The following is a 15,964-nucleotide window of genomic DNA, read 5'->3' as shown; positions in this document are numbered from 1 at the left end:
CAAACAACCCCAAAATTCCACCCCAAACTTTTCTTCCAGTGGCTGAGTTTTGAATATTTTACCTTTTTTTTTTTTTTTCCAGCAGCTGAATTTTGAATTTTTCATCTATTTTTTTTTTAATTGTTTTCCCAGCGGCTGAATTTTGAATTTTTCTTTTTTTTTTTTTTTGTTTTCCCAGTAGCTGAATTTTGAATTTTTTATTTTTGTTTTCCCAGCGGCAGAATTTTGAATTTTTCGTTTTTGTTTTCCCAGCAGCTGAATTTTGAATTTTTCACCTTATTTTTTTGTTTATTTCCAGCGGCTGAATTTTGAATTTTTCACCTTATTTTTTTGTTTATTTCCAGCGGCTGAATTTTGAATTTTTCACCTTATTTTTTTGTTTATTTCCAGCGGCTGAATTTTGAATTTTTCTTTTTTTTTTTTGTTTTCCCAGCAGCTGAATTTTGAATTTTTCATTTTTGTTTTCCCAGCGGCTGAATTTTGAATTTTTCATTTTTGTTTTCCCAGCAGCTGAATTTTGAGTTTTTCACTGTTCACCCCCTCCCCCGCCCGTATTTTCGGCCCGTTTCGGGGAATCGGCGGCGGCTTCGCAGAAACGCCCCGGCGGGGACGGAAACGGAAACCTCGGAGCGCCCGGGCGGGCGGGCAGGGAGCGGAGCCCAAATTGGGGCAGAACCCCGAAATTCTGTAAAAACTGCACCCCGAAATTCTGTAAAAACTGCACCCCGAAATTCTGCAAAAACTGCACCCCGAAATTCTGCAAAAACTGCACCCCGAAATTGGGACAGAAACCCCGAAATTCTGTAAAAACTGCACCCCGAAATTCTGTAAAAACTGCACCCCGAAATTCTGCAAAATCTGCACCCCGAAAATGGGACAGGAACCCCGAAATTCTGCAAAATCTGCACCCCAAAATTCTGCAAAAACTGCACCCCGAAATTCTGTAAAATCTGCACCCCGAAAATGGGACAGGAACCCCGAAATTCTGTAAAAACTGCACCCCGAAATTCTGTAAAAACTGCACCCCGAAATTCTGCAAAATCTGCACCCCGAAATTCTGCAAAATCTGCACCCCGAAATTCTGTAAAAACTGCACCCCGAAATTGGGGACAGAAACCCCGAAATTCTGCAAAAACTGCACCCCAAAACTGGGACAGAAACCCCGAAATTCTGTAAAAACTGCACCCCGAAATTGGGACAGGAACCCCGAAATTGGGACAGGAACCCCGAAATTCTGCAAAATCTGCACCCCGAAATTCTGCAAAATCTGCACCCCGAAATTGGGACAGGAACCCCGAAATTCTGCAAAATCTGCACCCCGAAATTCTGTAAAAACTGCACCCCGAAATTCTGCAAAATCTGCACCCCAAAAATGGGACGGGAACCCCAAAATTCTGCAAAAACTGCACCCCGAAATTCTGCAAAATCTGCACCCCGAAAATGGGACAGGAACCCCGAAATTGGGACAGGAACCCCGAAATTCTGCAAAAACTGCACCCCGAAATTGGGACAAAAACCACGAAATTGGGACAGGAACCCCGAAATTCTGTAAAATCTGCACCCCGAAATTGGGACAAAAACCACGAAATTCTGCAAAAACTGCACCCCGAAATTGGGACAGGAACCCCGAAATTGGGACAGGAACCCCGAAATTCTGTAAAAACTGCACCCCGAAATTGGGACAGGAACCCCGAAATTGGGACAGGAACCCTGAAATTGGGACAGGAGCCCCGAAATTCTGCAAAATCTGCACCCCAAAAATGGGGAAGAAACCCCAAAATTTTGCAGAAATCTGCACCCCAAAATTCTGCACCCCAAAACTGCTCCAGGAACCCCAAAATTCTGCAGGAATCTGCTCCCCAAAACTGGGGCAGGAACCCCAAAACTTCACCAACACCCCCACCCCTCCCAGGAACAAAAACCCAAATTTAGGAGCACCCACACCCCAAATTTCCCCTGCACCCCAAATTTCGGCTGCACCCGGGCAGGCCCAAAAGAGCCCCCACAGAATCGTAAAAAAACACCAAAAAACACCAAAAAAACCCCAAAAAAATCCCCCAAAAAACAGAAAAACGAAACCAAAAACCACCCAAAAAAAAGCAGAAATTCACACCCAGCACGGCAGGGCCGAGTCACAACTTTTTGCCTTTCCAGATTAATTTGGGGCAAAATTTTGCTTTTCTGGAGAATTTTGGGGCAGAATTTTGCTTTTTCAGTGGATTTTGGGGCTGGATTTCAATTTTCCAGACAATTTTTGGGCAGGATTTTTATTTTCCAGAGGATTTTGGGGCAAAATTTTGCTTTTCGGGAGGATTTTGGGGCAGATTTTGCCTCTCCAGAGGACTTTGGGGTTGGATTTCAATTTGCAATATTATTTTGTGGCAGGATTTTGCTTTTTCAGATTATTTTTGGGTGGGATTTTGCCTTTCCAGAGGACTTTGGGGTTGGATTTCGATTTTCAATATTATTTTGTGGCAGGATTTTGCTTTTCAGGAGAATTTTGGGGCAGGATTTCCATTTTCCAGATTGTTTTTGGAGTGGGATTTTGCCTTTCCAGCTGATTTTTGGGGTGCATTTTCCCTCTCCCGGCGATTTTAGGGTGGAATTTTGCCCGGCACTTCCACCCCCACCCCTTTTTCCCCCCAAAATTTCCCAAAAAATCCAAAACCCTCGGCTGGGGTGGGAAAAACCAGCTTTTTAGCAGAGTAAAAAGCACAAAAAATACATTTATTAACCAAACTCCAGCTTCTTCTTCACCCCAGCACCAGGGGTGGGCAAGGAGCTCTTTTTTTGGGGCAAAAAAATCACATTTTGGCAGCCCAGGAGGTTTTTACCACCCAAAAAAAATAAGATTATAACTAAAAATATCACCTGCCGTTGCCACACCCCTGCTGAAGGATTCCAGGGAAAGGTTTTGCCCCAAAAAAATTCAATTTTCCACCGGAGCGAAGCGCGCGGAGAAGAAATTCCTCATTTTTTTGGGATGGTCAGCTCTGTAAAAATGAATATATTTTACAGATTTATAAACATTTACAGGTTTTCTACATCCTCCCCAGCCCACGGGGGGTTTTTGGGGTTTTTTTTGTACATAATTACAATTTTTTTGAGTTATTTCTGTGCAGTCAGAGGCTTTTTGGGGGTCCCCCAAAATTTTTCTGTGAGGGGTGGGAAGGCTCCGGAGGTTTCGGGAGTTTTTGGGGTTTTTTGGGTTTTTTTGGCACTCTCTGGTTGAGAATTCCAGCAGAGCTGCGAGTGGAGGCGGAGGAAAAGGTGCTGATTCCAGAAGGGAAAATTGAAATTAAAAAAAGGAAAAAAAATGGAAAAAAAATGAAAAAACAAAGAAAAAGAAATGAAAAAAAAAAGAAAAAAAAGGGGGAAAAATGAAAAAGAAATGAAAGAAAATGAAAAAGAAATGAAAAAAATTGAAAAAGAAAAAATAAAAAAATGAGAAAAAAAAAAAATGAAAAAAAGAAAAAAATTTTTTAAATGAGAAAAATTTCAAAAAAACAAATGAAATGAAAAGAAATGAAAAGAAATGAAAAGAAATGAAAACTAAAATGAAAAAATGAAAACTAAAATGAAAAAATTTAAAAAAAGAAAAAAATTAAAATTGAAAAAAATAAAAAATAAATTAAAAATAAAAAAAGAAAAATAAAATAAAAAAAAGAAAAATATTAATGAAAAAAATGAAAAATTGAATGAAAATAAATGAAAAAAAAGAAAAACTAAGGAAAAATGAAAAAAAAAATTAAAAGAGTAAGAAAAATGAAAGAAATGAAAAATATTTAAAAAAATAAAAAAGGAAAAAAATTTTTAAAAATGAAAAAAAAGAAACAAAAAAGAAAAAAATTCTTAATAAAAGAAAATAAAAAGAAAAAAAAAAGAAAGAAAAAGAAGAAAAACGCGAGGGAAACGGAAATTCTGCCCAAAGGGCTCCGGGCAGGTCCTGGCAGCTCTGCGGGAACTCTGAGGGTCCCGGCAGGTCCTGGCAGCTCTGCTGGGAGTCAGTCCTCTCAAAAGTGCAGCTCCTGGCAGGTCCTGGCAGCTCTGCGGGTCCTGGTCCTGGAAGTTCTGCAGGTCCTGGCAGCTCTGCTGGGCGCTTGGCAGGTCCTGGCAGCTCTGCGGGTCCTGGCAGCTCTGCTGGGAGTTCGGTAGGTCCTGGCAGCTCTGTTGGGAGTTCGGCAGGTCCTGGCAGCTCTGCTGGTGCAGGTCCTGGCAGCCGTGGCAGGTCCTGGCGGCTCTGCTGGGAGCTTGGTAGGTCCTGGCAGCTCTGCAGGTCCTGGGCAGCTCTGTGGCAGGTCCTGGCAGGTCCACAGGTCCCGGCAGCTCAGCAGCAGGTCCCGGCAGGTCCTGGCAGCTCTGTGGCAGGTCCCGGCAGCTCTGTGGCAGGTCCCGGCAGGTCCTGACAGCTCCGCAGGTCCCAGCAGCTCCGCAGGTCCCGGCAGCTCCCGGCAGGTCCTGGCAGGTCCTGGCAGCTCTGTGGCAGGTCCTGGCAGCTCCGCAGGTCCTGGCAGGTCCTGGCAGCTCTGTGGCAGGTCCCGGCAGGTCCCGGCAGGTCCTGGCAGGTCCTGGCAGGTCCTGGCAGGTGCGCCTCACCGGAGCAGGCAGGCCAGGCCGGTGCCCAGGCCGGCCAGGCCCGCCAAGGCCAGCAGAAGGTTCCGGGCGCCGCCCTCCAGGTCCTCCAGGCGGAAAAAATCCACGAAGCCGCCCTGGCAAATCAGACTCCAATAGCCCCAGAGCCAATTCTGACTCAAACTCCCCCAGACCCAATTCATCCTAAAACATCCCCTGTGCACCCCCAGCCCCATTTCATCCTGTGCACCCCCAGTCCCATTTCAGCCTCAAATGTCCCCTTTGCACCATTAGCCCCATTTCATCCTGCACATCCCTTGTGCACCCCCAGCCCCATTTCAGCCCAGTACATCAGACTGAGCTCCCCCACTCCCCCAGCCCCATTTCATCCTCAAACATCCCCTGTGCACCCCCAGCCCCATTTCATCCCAAAACATCCCCAGCCCCATTTCAGCCTAAAATATCCCCTGTGCACCCCCAGACCCATTTCATTCTAAAACATCCCCAACTCCATTTCATCCTGCACATCCCCAGCCCCAATTCATCCTAAAACACCCCCAGCCCCATTTCATCCTGCACATCCCCTGTGCATCCCCAGCCCCATTTCACCCCCAGCCCCATTTCACCCCCAGCCCCATTTCATCCCCAAACATCCCCTCTGCTCCCCCAGCCCCATTTCATCCTGCACATCCCCCATTCTCCCCCAGCCCCATTTCACCCTGCACATCCCCCATTCTCCCCCAGCCCCATTTCACCCCCAGCCCCATTTCACCCTGCACATCCCCCGTTCTCCCCCAGCCCCATTTCACCCGGCACATCCCCCGTTCTCCCCCAGCCCCATTTCCCCCTGCACATCCCCCGTTCTCCCCCAGCCCCAATTCATCCTGCACATCCCCTGTGCACCCCCAGCCCCATTTCACCCCCAGCCCCATTTCACCCTGCACATCCCCCGTGCTCCCCCAGCCCCAATTCAGGAATCCTTGCCAGGGACTCACCCAGCCCCCCTGGCTCTCCAGCCACTCCCTCCTGGAGGACACGAGGCTGTCGGTGATGATGGTGGCCAGGCAGGCGATGCCGCGCTCCTGCCGGATGCTCTTCAGGTGCTTGGCCACGAAGGCCCCGAAGGAGATGAGGGTCACCACGCGGCCCCAGTTGGTGACCCCGTCGCTGAAGAGGTGGGCGGCCACCTCCACCACGGCGCGCAGGTCCTCCTCGCGCCGGATGCGCAGCTTGCGCAGCATCCCTGCAGGGTGGGGTGAGGGGAGACAAGGAAAGATCCAGTTCAGCTCCAGAGTGCTGCAGGAACCTTCAAAGTGTCACAGGGACCCCAAAGGTGCTGCAGGAACCTTCAAAGTGTCACAGGGACCCCCAAAGTGCTGCAGGAACCTTCAAAGTGTCACAGGAACCCCAAAATTGCTGCAGGAACCTTCAAAGTGTCACAGGAACCCCAAAAGTGCTGCAGGAACCTTCAAAGTGTCACAGGGACCCCCAAAGTGCTGCAGGAACCTTCAAAGTGTCACAGGGACCCCAAAATTGCTGCAGGAACCTTAAAAGTGTCACAGGGACCCCAAAATTGCTGCAGGAACCTTAAAAGTGTCACAGGGACCCCAAAATTGCTGCAGGAAACCCAAAACTCTCACAGGAACCCCAAAAAATCTCACAGGAACTCCAACACTGCTGCAGAACCTGCACCCTGACAACCCAAAACTGCTCCAAGAACCCCAAAAGTGCTGCAGGAACACCAAAAGTGCTGCAGGAAGCCCAAAACTCTCACAGGAACCCCAAAAGTGCTGCAGAAACCCCAAACTGTCACAGGAAGCCCATAATTGCTACAGAAAGCCCAAAACTGTCACAGAAACCAAAAAACTGTCACAGGAACCCCAAAAGTGCTGCAGGAACCCCAAAACTGTCACAGGAATGCCCAAAAGTGCTGCCGGAACCCCAAAAGGGTCATAGGGACCCCAAAATTGTCACGGGAACCCCAAAACTGCTGCAGAATCTGCACCCTGACACCCCAAAAGTGCTGCAGGAACCCCAAAAGTGTCACAGGGACCCCAAAATCGTCACAGGAACCCCAAAACTGCTGCAGAATCTGCACCCTGACACCCCAAAAGTGCTGCAGGAAGCCCAAAAGTGCTGCAGGAACCCCAAAAGTGTCACAGGGACCCCAAAACTGCCACAGGGACCCCAAAAGTGTCACAGGGACCCCAAAAGTGCTGCAGGAAATGCAACCCCTGCTCTGCCCTGCCCCATCCTGGCCCGGGGTGCATCAGCAGCTCCAGGGCTGGGGAGATCAGCCCCGGTTCCAAAACCCGGGTCAAACCCGGGTCAAACCCGGGACAAAACTTCTCATTTCAGTTCAAACCCAGGCCAGGCACCGGGGCTCAACTTCCTCCAGCTGCTTCAGGGTGAAATTCAAAAAAAATCCAAATTTCCCAGAGCAGCTGGGGCTGCCCCTGCATCCCAGGAGGTGCCCAAGGCCAGGCTGGGCAGGGATGGTGGAAGTGTCCCTGCCCACGAAACTGGGTAAGTTTTAAATACTATTTCAACCCAAACCATTCCATGGTTCTGTGAGAGAATTCCCCCCACCAAAAACCCCCTTGCACCTAAACTGGGGTGGGGTGAGGAGCTGAAACTCCTGAGTTTATTAATCTTGGGATGAAATCCATTAAAGCAGATTTCCCAGGATGGTAGAAGTGTCCCTGCCCACTAAACTGGATGAGTTTTAAATTCTATTTGAACCCAAACCATTCCACGGTTCTGTGAGAGAATTCCCCCCACCAAAAATCCCCTTTACACCTAAACTGGGGCTGAGGATCTGAAAGTCCTGAGTTTATTAATTTTGGGATTAAATCCATTAAAGCAGATTTTCCAGGATGGTGGAAGTGTCTCTGCCCATGGGACTGGGTAAATTTTAAATACTATTTCAACCCAAACCATTCCACGGTTCTGTGAGCATATTACCCGGAAGAATTTCCCCACCAAAAATCCCCTTTACACCTAAACTGGGGTGGGGCTGAGGATCTGAAACTCCTGAGTTTATAAATTTTGGGATTAAATCCATTAAAGCAGATTTCCCAGGATGGTGGAAATGCCCCTGCCCACGGGACTGGGTAAGTTTTAAATTCTATTTCAACCCAAACCATTCCATGATCCGGTGAGAGAATTCCCCCCACCAAAAACCCCTTTACCCCTAAAGTGGGGCTGAGGATCTGAAACTCCTGAGTTTATTAATGTTGGGATTAAACCCATTAAAGCAGATTTCCCAGGATGGTGGAAATGCCCCTGCCCACGGGACTGGATGAGTTTTAATTCTATTTGAACCCAAAGCATCCCACGGATCTGTGAGAGAATTCCCCCCACTAAAACCCCCTTTACCCCTAAAGTGGGGCTGAGGATCTGAAAGTCCTGAGTTTATTAATGTTGGGATTAAATCCATTAAAGAAGAATTTCCAGGATGGTGGAAATGCCCCTGCCCACTAAACGGGATGAGTTTTAATTCTATTTGAACCCAAAGCATCCCACGGTTCTGTGAGAGAATTCCCCCCACCAAAAACCCCCTTGCACCTAAACTGGGGCTGAGGATCTGAAACTCCTGAGTTTATAAATCTTGGGATTAAATCCATTAAAGCAGATTTCCCAGGATGGTGGAAAGTGTCCCTGCCTGTGGGACTTCATGAGTTTTAAATTCTATTTGAACCCAAACCATTCCACGGTTCTGTGAGAGAATTCCCCCCACCAAAAACCCCCTTGCACCTAAAGCGGGGCTGAGGATCTGAAACTCCTGAGTTTATTAATTTTGTGATTAAATCCATTAAAGCAGATTTCCCAGGATGGTGGAAGTGCCCCTGCCCACGGGACTGGATGAGTTTTAAATTCTATTTGAACCCAAAGCATCCCACGGATCTGTGAGAGAATTCCCCCACCTGCAGGTCCCGAGCTCCCGGGATTTTGGGCGCTGGGGATTTTCGCAGCGTCACCCCGGGGTGCAGAGGAGGAAGCGGGGCAGTCTGGAGCGGCACTATCTCCCCGGCACACGCCCGCGGCGCCGTGCCCTCGTCCAAAGTTCAGCTGCGTTTTCCAGCGCTTCCCACCCGCTTTTATTTAACCCCTCCCGTGCCAAAGGCGCGTCCCCTCCGGCAGCCCGGCCGCGGGGGCATCCCCCGCCTGCCACCGAAGGCCAGCACGGGGGTCTCGCCCTCCTCCCGGAGCATCCTCCCGACACTCACACCCACCTCGAAAAGCGAGCTCGTGTTTCCTCATCACGCCGTCCCCGACCCTCCGCAGCGTCTCCAGCGCCTTCTCCATCACCGCATCCCCCGCCGCTCCGGGCCGCCCGGGCCCGCCCAGGACACCCGGAAAAAGCTTCTTAGCGCTGGGCTGCTCCTCCCCCGCCACCTCCCGTAGGTAGCGGCTGATGAGCTCCAGCGAGTCCTGCCGGAGCCCGTCCGGGCTCGCGGGCCCGGGCTCGGGGCCGCGCTCGGGCTCGGGCTCGCATCCGTCCAGCTCCTCCTCGGGGCGCCATAGAGTCGCGCCGCAGCCAATCAGCGCGCGCGGCGCCGCGCCGCAGCCAATCAGCGCGCGGGGGGGGCCGGCGGCGGCCGCGCGGCGCTCCCGGGGCGGCTCCGCGGCGGCGGCGGCGGCGGCGGGGCCCGGCAGCGGCCCCGGGAGCGGCCCCGGCACCGGCCCCGGCAGCGGCCCCGGCACCGGCCCCGGCAGCGGCCCCGGCCCCGCGGGGCTCAGCGCCGGGGAGCCGCCGCAGTAGAGGTTGAAGCCGATGAAAGCTTTCGGCTTCACGGCGAACATGGCGCCCGGTGCGAGCGGCCGGCGGGGTGCGGGCGGGACCGGCGCGGCCGGGTTATATAACCGGCGGCGGTGACGCCAGAGGCGGGGCGAGGGCGGGACGGCAAACCGAGCTTGCTTTTTTTTTTTTTAAATTTTTTTTTGTTTTCCACCTCCGCTTCCGTTTTCTCGGCGGAAAAGCGGACCGCCCGCTTCGCCCCCGGTACCCCGCTCCCGGTGACTCTTCCCGGTACCGAGCGGCGGCTCCCGCCCCCACTCCTGCATCCCGCCGAGCACAGCCAGGGATGGATCCCGCGGGGAAAAGCGCCCCCGGTAGCGGCGAGAGTCCTCGGGGCACCGGCCACGCGTGTCCCCTGCCCTGCCGGAGCCGCCCGGTGCATCTCCGGTTCATCCCCGGTTCATTCCCGGTGCATTCCCGGTTCGTTCCCGGTGCATCCCCGGTTCATCCCCGGTTCGTTCCCGGTGCATCCCCGGTTCATCCCCGGTGCGTTCCCGGTTCATTCCCGGTACATTCCCAGTTCATTCCCGGTGCATTCCCGGTGCATCCCCGGTTCATTCCCGGTTCGTTCCCGGTACATTCCCGGTTCGTTCCCGGTTCATTCCTGGTTCGTTCCCGGTGCATTCCCGGTTATTTCCCGGTGCATCCCCGGTTGATTCCCGGTTCGTTCCCGGTGCATCCCCGGTTCATTCCCGGTTAATTTCCGGTGCATTCCCAGTTCATTCCCGATTCATTCCCAGTTCATCTCCGGTTCATTCCCGGTGTATCCCCGGTTCATTCCCGGTGCACTCCAGGTTCGTCCCCGGTTCATTCCCGGTGCATTCCCGGTGCGCTCCAGGTTCATTCCCGATTCATTCCCAGTTCGTTCCCGGTTCATCTCCGGTTCATCCCTGGTTCGTTCCCGGTTAATTCCCGGTTCATCTCCGGTTCATTCCCAGTTCGTTCCCGGTTCATTCCCGGTTCATTCCCACTGAGCATCTCCGTGCTGTGTTTGGAGCACTGCCACCTCTCTGACCAACATTTTTGGGGACAAACTGGGACAAAACGGGACAAATTGGGACAATTCCAAACCCACTGAGCATCTCCGTGCTGTGTTTGGAGCACTGCCACCCACCTGGGCAGAATTTTTGGGGACAAAACGGGACAAATTGGGACAATTCCAAACCCACTGAGCATCCCCATGCTGTGCTTGGAGCACTGCCACCCACCTGGCAGAATTTTTGGGGACAAAACGGGACAAACTGGGACAAATCAAAACCCCTGAGCCTCCCCGTTGTGTTTTTGGGGCAGCTCGTGCTCAGCCCAGTCCCATCCCCGTGCCCTGGAGATGTCCCAGCTCCAAATTTTACATTTGGGGGTCCCCAGCTCCTGTCCCCCCCCAAAAAACAAACCAGACCTGGGGTGGGGGTGTCCAGCAGGGTGAAAATTCCGTCCCTCCCAAAATCCTTCCCGCGGCCCCGAGGAATTTGTCCTTGTCGGGAAGAGAATTTTTGGCAGCAGGAGCAGGAACGAGGAGCTCTGGCAGCACCAACAAAACATTTTTGTGGTTTTTTTTTTTGGGAGGAGGTGCCAAATTTGAGCACAAACACGAGGCTGGAACAACGCGTCCCCGGCGGGAGCTGGCCGCGCTCCGGATTTTGGGAATTCCCAAATTTTTTTTGAGGGGAGGGAATCCAAAGAGTCCTGGGAGCTTCTCCAGGGGAAGGGAAGGTGGGGCTGGGGGAAGGACAAGGCTGAAAAAAACCCAAAAAGTGAAAGCTCAGGTGGGGACAGAGAATGGGGCTGGACGCATTTTGGGGGCTGTCCCCAAAATTTGGGAACTATCCCCAAAATTTGGGAGCTCTCCCCACACATTTTGGGGGCTGTCCCAACAATTTTGGGGGCTGTCCCCATAAGTTTAGGGGTTTTCCCCACAATTTTGGGGCTGTCCCCACAATTTTGGGACTGTACCGAAAATTTGGGAGCTGTCCCCACACATTTTGGGCTGTCCCCACACATTTTGGCTTTTATTTCCCCTTTTGGGTTTTATTTCCCCTTTTGGGGTTGAATTTAACAAAAAAAAAAAAAAAAAAAAAGAAGGAAGCACAGCAAACCAGAAGAGGCGAACATGTAAAAAAAATTATATATATCTATATATTTAAATATATTTTTATCTATTTACAACATAGCTGGGACACCCAAGGAGGGTTTGCAGCCAGCGTGTCACAAAGGGGCTGGAATTGAATTTTTGTAAAATTTGGATTTTTTTTGTTGTGATATTGGTGTTAATTTGGGGGGTTTTGTTGTGATATTGGTGTTAATTTTGGGGTTTTGTTTGTTTTTTTTTTTTTCCCAGGCTTCAGACAAAGAAAACACAAGGGAAAAAAATGGGGAAAAAAAATGGGGAAAAAATAAATTCAAGTTTGGATGCTCTTTCCAGGTCTGGGATCACTTTCCAGATCTGAAATCACTCTTTCTAAATCTGTGATCAGTATTTCAAGATCTGGGATCACTCTTTCCAGAGCTGGGATCACATTTTCCAGAGCTGGGATCTCATTTTCCAAATCTGGGATCATATTTTCCAGGTCTGGGGTCACTCCTGTGAGATCTGGGATCACTCCTGTGATATTTGGGATCACTCCTGTGGGATCTGGGATCACTCCTGTGATATTTGGGATCACTCCTGTGGGATCTGGGATCACTCCTGTGATATTTGGGATCACTCCTGTGGGATCTGGGGTCTCTCCTGTGGGATCTGGGATCACTCCTGTGATATTTGGGATCACTCCTGTGGGATCTGGGATCACTCCTGTGATATTTGGGATCACTCCTGTGGGATCTGGGGTCTCTCCTGTGGGATCTGGGATCACTCCTGTGATATTTGGGATCACTCCTGTGGGATCTGGGGTCACTCCTGTGGGATCTGGGATCACTCCTGTGACCCCAACCCCTGAAGTCCCATCCCACACCTCAGCCCTGCCCCTCCCGGGTTTCTCCCAGTGGGATGCAGAGCTCCAGCGGGAGCCAGGATGGTCCCAAACAGCACCAAAATTAAGGCAAATCCCCTGGGCGAGGAAGGACCAACCCAACCCTGCTCCCCACTCATCTTCGGGGTGTGTTTGCTGGAAAATCCAACACCCACATGGATTCCGGTGCTCCCACCCCCACGGCACAGTGAAGTCGCATCCATTTAGCCAAAGGAAAAACCCCAAAAATAGAGACAAAAAGAGGGCAGCCCCCAGGTGAGAGGGCAGCTACCCTGCCAGCTTGCTGGTGAGCAGCGAGGATTTCCTCCGGGGCAGGTCCTGGGGCGTGGGGATGTGGGCTCCCGTCACCAGGTCCTGGCCAGGCCCCGCACTCGGCACCTGCTTGGCCTTCACCTTGGCCTTGGCCATGTTGTAGTCGCCAGAATCGAAATATTTCTGCTGCAGGAGGGAGAAATGTTTGCGTTGGTGAGGGAGCAGGGGAAGGGCAGAGGCACGAGGAGACTTTGGGGAGGGGGAAGTTGGGAATTGGGTGTGCAGGATTTGGGATTGGGTGTTTAGAAGCAGGGAATGGGATTGGGAGTGCAGGATTTGGGATTGGGAGTGCAGGAGCAGGAATTGGGATTTGGGATTGGGTGTGCAGGATTTGGGATTGGGTGTGCAGGATTTGGGATTGGGTGTTTAGAAGCAGGGAATGGGATTGGGAGTGCAGGATTTGGGATTGGGAGTGCAGGAGCAGGGATTGGGATTGGGTGAGCAGGAGAGGGGGAATGGTAGAGCCAGGAGGAGCCTTTGGGGAGGGGGAAATTGGGAATTGGGATTGGGTGTGCAGGATTTGGGACTGGGATTGGGTGTGCAGGATTTGGGACTGGGATTGGGTGTGCAGGATTTGGGATTGGGATTGGGTGTGCAGGATTTGGGACTGGGATTGGGTGTGCAGGATTTGGGATAGGGATTGGGAGTGCAGGATTTGAGATTGGGTGTTTAGAAGCAGGGAATGGGATTGGGTGTGCAGGATTTGGGATTGAGTGTGCAGGATTTGAGATTGGGATTGGGTGTGCAGGATTTGGGATTGGGAGTGCAGGATTTGGGATTGAGAGTGCAGGATTTGGGACTGGGATTGGGTGTGCAGGATTTGGGACTGGGATTGGGTGTGCAGGATTTGAGACTGGGATTGGGTGTGCAGGATTTGGGATTGGGATTGGGTGTGCAGGATTTGGGATTGCAATTGGGTGTGCAGGATTTGGGATTGAGATTGAGAGTGCAGGATTTGAGACTGGGATTGGGTGTGCAGGATTTGGGATTGGGAGTGCAGGAGCAGGAATTGGGATTTGGGATTGGGTGAGCAGGATTTGGGATTGGGTGTTTAGAAGCAGGGAATGGGATTGGGTGTGCAGGATTTGGGATTGAGATTGAGTGTGCAGGATTTGAGATTGGGATTGGGTGTGCAGGATTTGGGATTGGGATTGGGAGTGCAGGATTTGGGATTGGGTGTTTAGAAGCAGGGAATGGGATTGGGAGTGCAGGATTTGGGATTGGGAGTGCAGGATTTGGGATTGGGATTGGGATTGGGAGTGCAGGATTTGGGATTGGGATTGGGTGAGCGGAAGCGGGGGAACGGCAGAGCCACGAGGAGACTTTAGAGAGGGGGAAATTGGGAATTGGGAATGCAGGATTTGGGATTGGGATTCTGTGAGCAGGAACAGGGATTGTGTGTGCAGGATTTGGGACTGGGATTGGGAAAGCAGGATTTGGGATTGGGATTGGGAGTGCAGGATTTGAGATTGGGATTGGGAGTGCAGGATTTGGGATTGAGAGTGCAGGATTTGGGACTGGGATTGGGTGTGCAGGATTTGGGATTGGGATAGGGAGTGCAGGATTTGGGATTGGGATAGGGAGTGCAGGATTTGGGATTGGGATTGGGAGTGCAGGATTTGGGATTGGGTGTTTAGGAGCAGGGATTGGGTATTTAGGAGCAGGGTTTCCCCCCCAGGATTCCCAGTTTTTCTGCTTTTTTTTTTTCCCATTTTCCCCCCCATTTTTTCCCCTCAGGTTTCCCATTTTCCCCTATTTTTTTCCCCATTACTTCCCCTATTTTTTTCCCCATTATTTCCCCATTTTTTTTCCTCCATTTTTCCCCAGTTTTCCCCCATTTTCCCCCCATTTTTTCCCATTCCCCCCCCCATTTTTTTCCCATTTCCCCCAATTTTTTTTTCCCTTTTTCCCCCAATTTTCCCCCTTTTTTGGGGACACTCACCCCTTTCTGCAGCCTCCTCATGAGGAACTCTGCTCCTCCCGGCCTCAGCCCCAGCCCGGGGTATTTCCCCTTGGGCTCGGCCCCGGGCTCCGGCTGGGCAGCCTGCAGAGAAATTAAAAATTATTTATTAAATTTACATTATTCGTTACATAATTCATTGAATTAAAATGTGTTTGTTAAAAAAAAAAAGTGTTTATTGACTAAAATTTACATTATTTGTTATATGGTTAATTCGCATTTATGTATATTAAATAAAAATTTATTTATTGAATAAAATTTCCATAATTTGTTAAATTATTAATTTGGAATTGAAATTTATTTATTAAATAAAAATTTATTAAATGCAATTTACATTTTGTTGAATGATTAATTCAATTAAATTTTACTTATTAAATAAGATTTACATTACTTGTTACATTATTAATTGGAATTGAAATTTATTTATTAAATACAATTTATTAAATGAAATTTACATTGTTACATTAGTAATTATTTATTGAATTAAATTTATATTGCATTAATCAATTAAAATGTATTTGTCGAAGAACATTTACATTATTTGTTACATTATTAATTTGCATTTGCATCGGATAATTTTTAAAAATTATTTAGTAAATAAAATTTACATTTTGTTGAATGATTAATTCAATTAAATTTTACTTATTAAATCAAATTTACATTTTACATCCCGGTCCCCTCATCCCTCCCCTCCGACCCCAAGCAGGAAGTCCCGCCCACCCCAACCCCCTTAGCCAATCAACGCCCGGTATTCGCCAGACGGACAACAGAAACAGCCAATCGCCGCTTAGGACTGGAAAGAGGGACGTGCAGCCGACTCGCCCGGCATCTCCTTCCTCCCCCGGGGGTTCCCCCACCTGTTTGTCCCGCCCGGTCTCCTCCGTGAAGGCGCCGGTACCGAGCGGCGCTGCCATGGCGGCGGGGGAGGCTCCGCGCTCCCTCCGCTGCGTCCGGCCCCGCGCCCTGCTCCAAAATGGCCGCCACCGCCTCCACCGCCTCAGCTGTGTGAGTGGCAGCAGCTCTGCCCAATAAACGCAGAGGTTCGGCCGCGGTGACATCACACCTGGCCAATCAGTGAGCGAGGAAGGCGGGGCATTGAGAGGGGGCGGTGGAGGGGGAGGACGGGGCATGAATGACTGGCACGAGCAGCGGCCAATAGAAAGCGAGAACCAGTGAGTGGGCGGGGAAAGGGGCGTGGCTTTCGCGGTAACGGAGCTCCGCGGGTTCGAGACCGGCGCTGGGAGGGTGCGGGACCGGGAGATGCGGGGGACACCGGAGAGCCCCGAAACCACCGCGGGAATGGAAAGGGGCACGGGGGGAGGAGGGACTCACGGTACCGGGACACCCCCGGGA

General features: G+C 50.8%; 2 protein-coding genes across 3 annotated transcripts; both read right to left on the bottom strand.

Moving 5' to 3' along the window:
- Positions 1–2,987: 2,987 nt before the first annotated feature.
- On the bottom strand, positions 2,988–9,378 carry MCL1 (MCL1 apoptosis regulator, BCL2 family member). Of its 2 annotated transcripts, XM_077789406.1 has the most exons (5): positions 8,808–9,378; positions 5,568–5,815; positions 4,576–4,709; positions 4,533–4,545; positions 4,460–4,480 (listed from the first exon to the last, which is right to left on the bottom strand). In XM_077789406.1, exons 1-3 carry the CDS (start codon positions 9,376–9,378, stop codon positions 4,593–4,595), a joined length of 936 nt encoding a protein of 311 aa, XP_077645532.1. In that variant the 3' UTR covers positions 4,460–4,480; positions 4,533–4,545; positions 4,576–4,592. The 2 variants fall into 2 exon arrangements, with proteins under 2 accessions (XP_031362750.2, XP_077645532.1); XM_031506890.2 differs by having other exon boundaries at positions 2,988–4,709.
- Positions 9,379–11,475: 2,097 nt separating this feature from the next.
- On the bottom strand, positions 11,476–15,603 carry LOC110471476 (alpha-endosulfine). Its single transcript, XM_021532154.3, has 3 exons — positions 15,469–15,603; positions 14,594–14,695; positions 11,476–12,777 (listed from the first exon to the last, which is right to left on the bottom strand). Exons 1-3 carry the CDS (start codon positions 15,523–15,525, stop codon positions 12,607–12,609), a joined length of 330 nt encoding a protein of 109 aa, XP_021387829.2. The 5' UTR covers positions 15,526–15,603; the 3' UTR covers positions 11,476–12,606.
- Positions 15,604–15,964: the final 361 nt, after the last annotated feature.

This window comes from Lonchura striata, chromosome 33 (genome assembly GCF_046129695.1).
Source record: "Lonchura striata isolate bLonStr1 chromosome 33, bLonStr1.mat, whole genome shotgun sequence".
NCBI classification, from domain to species: domain Eukaryota; kingdom Metazoa; phylum Chordata; class Aves; order Passeriformes; family Estrildidae; genus Lonchura; species Lonchura striata.
This window is presented reverse-complemented; position numbering and strand designations above follow the sequence as displayed.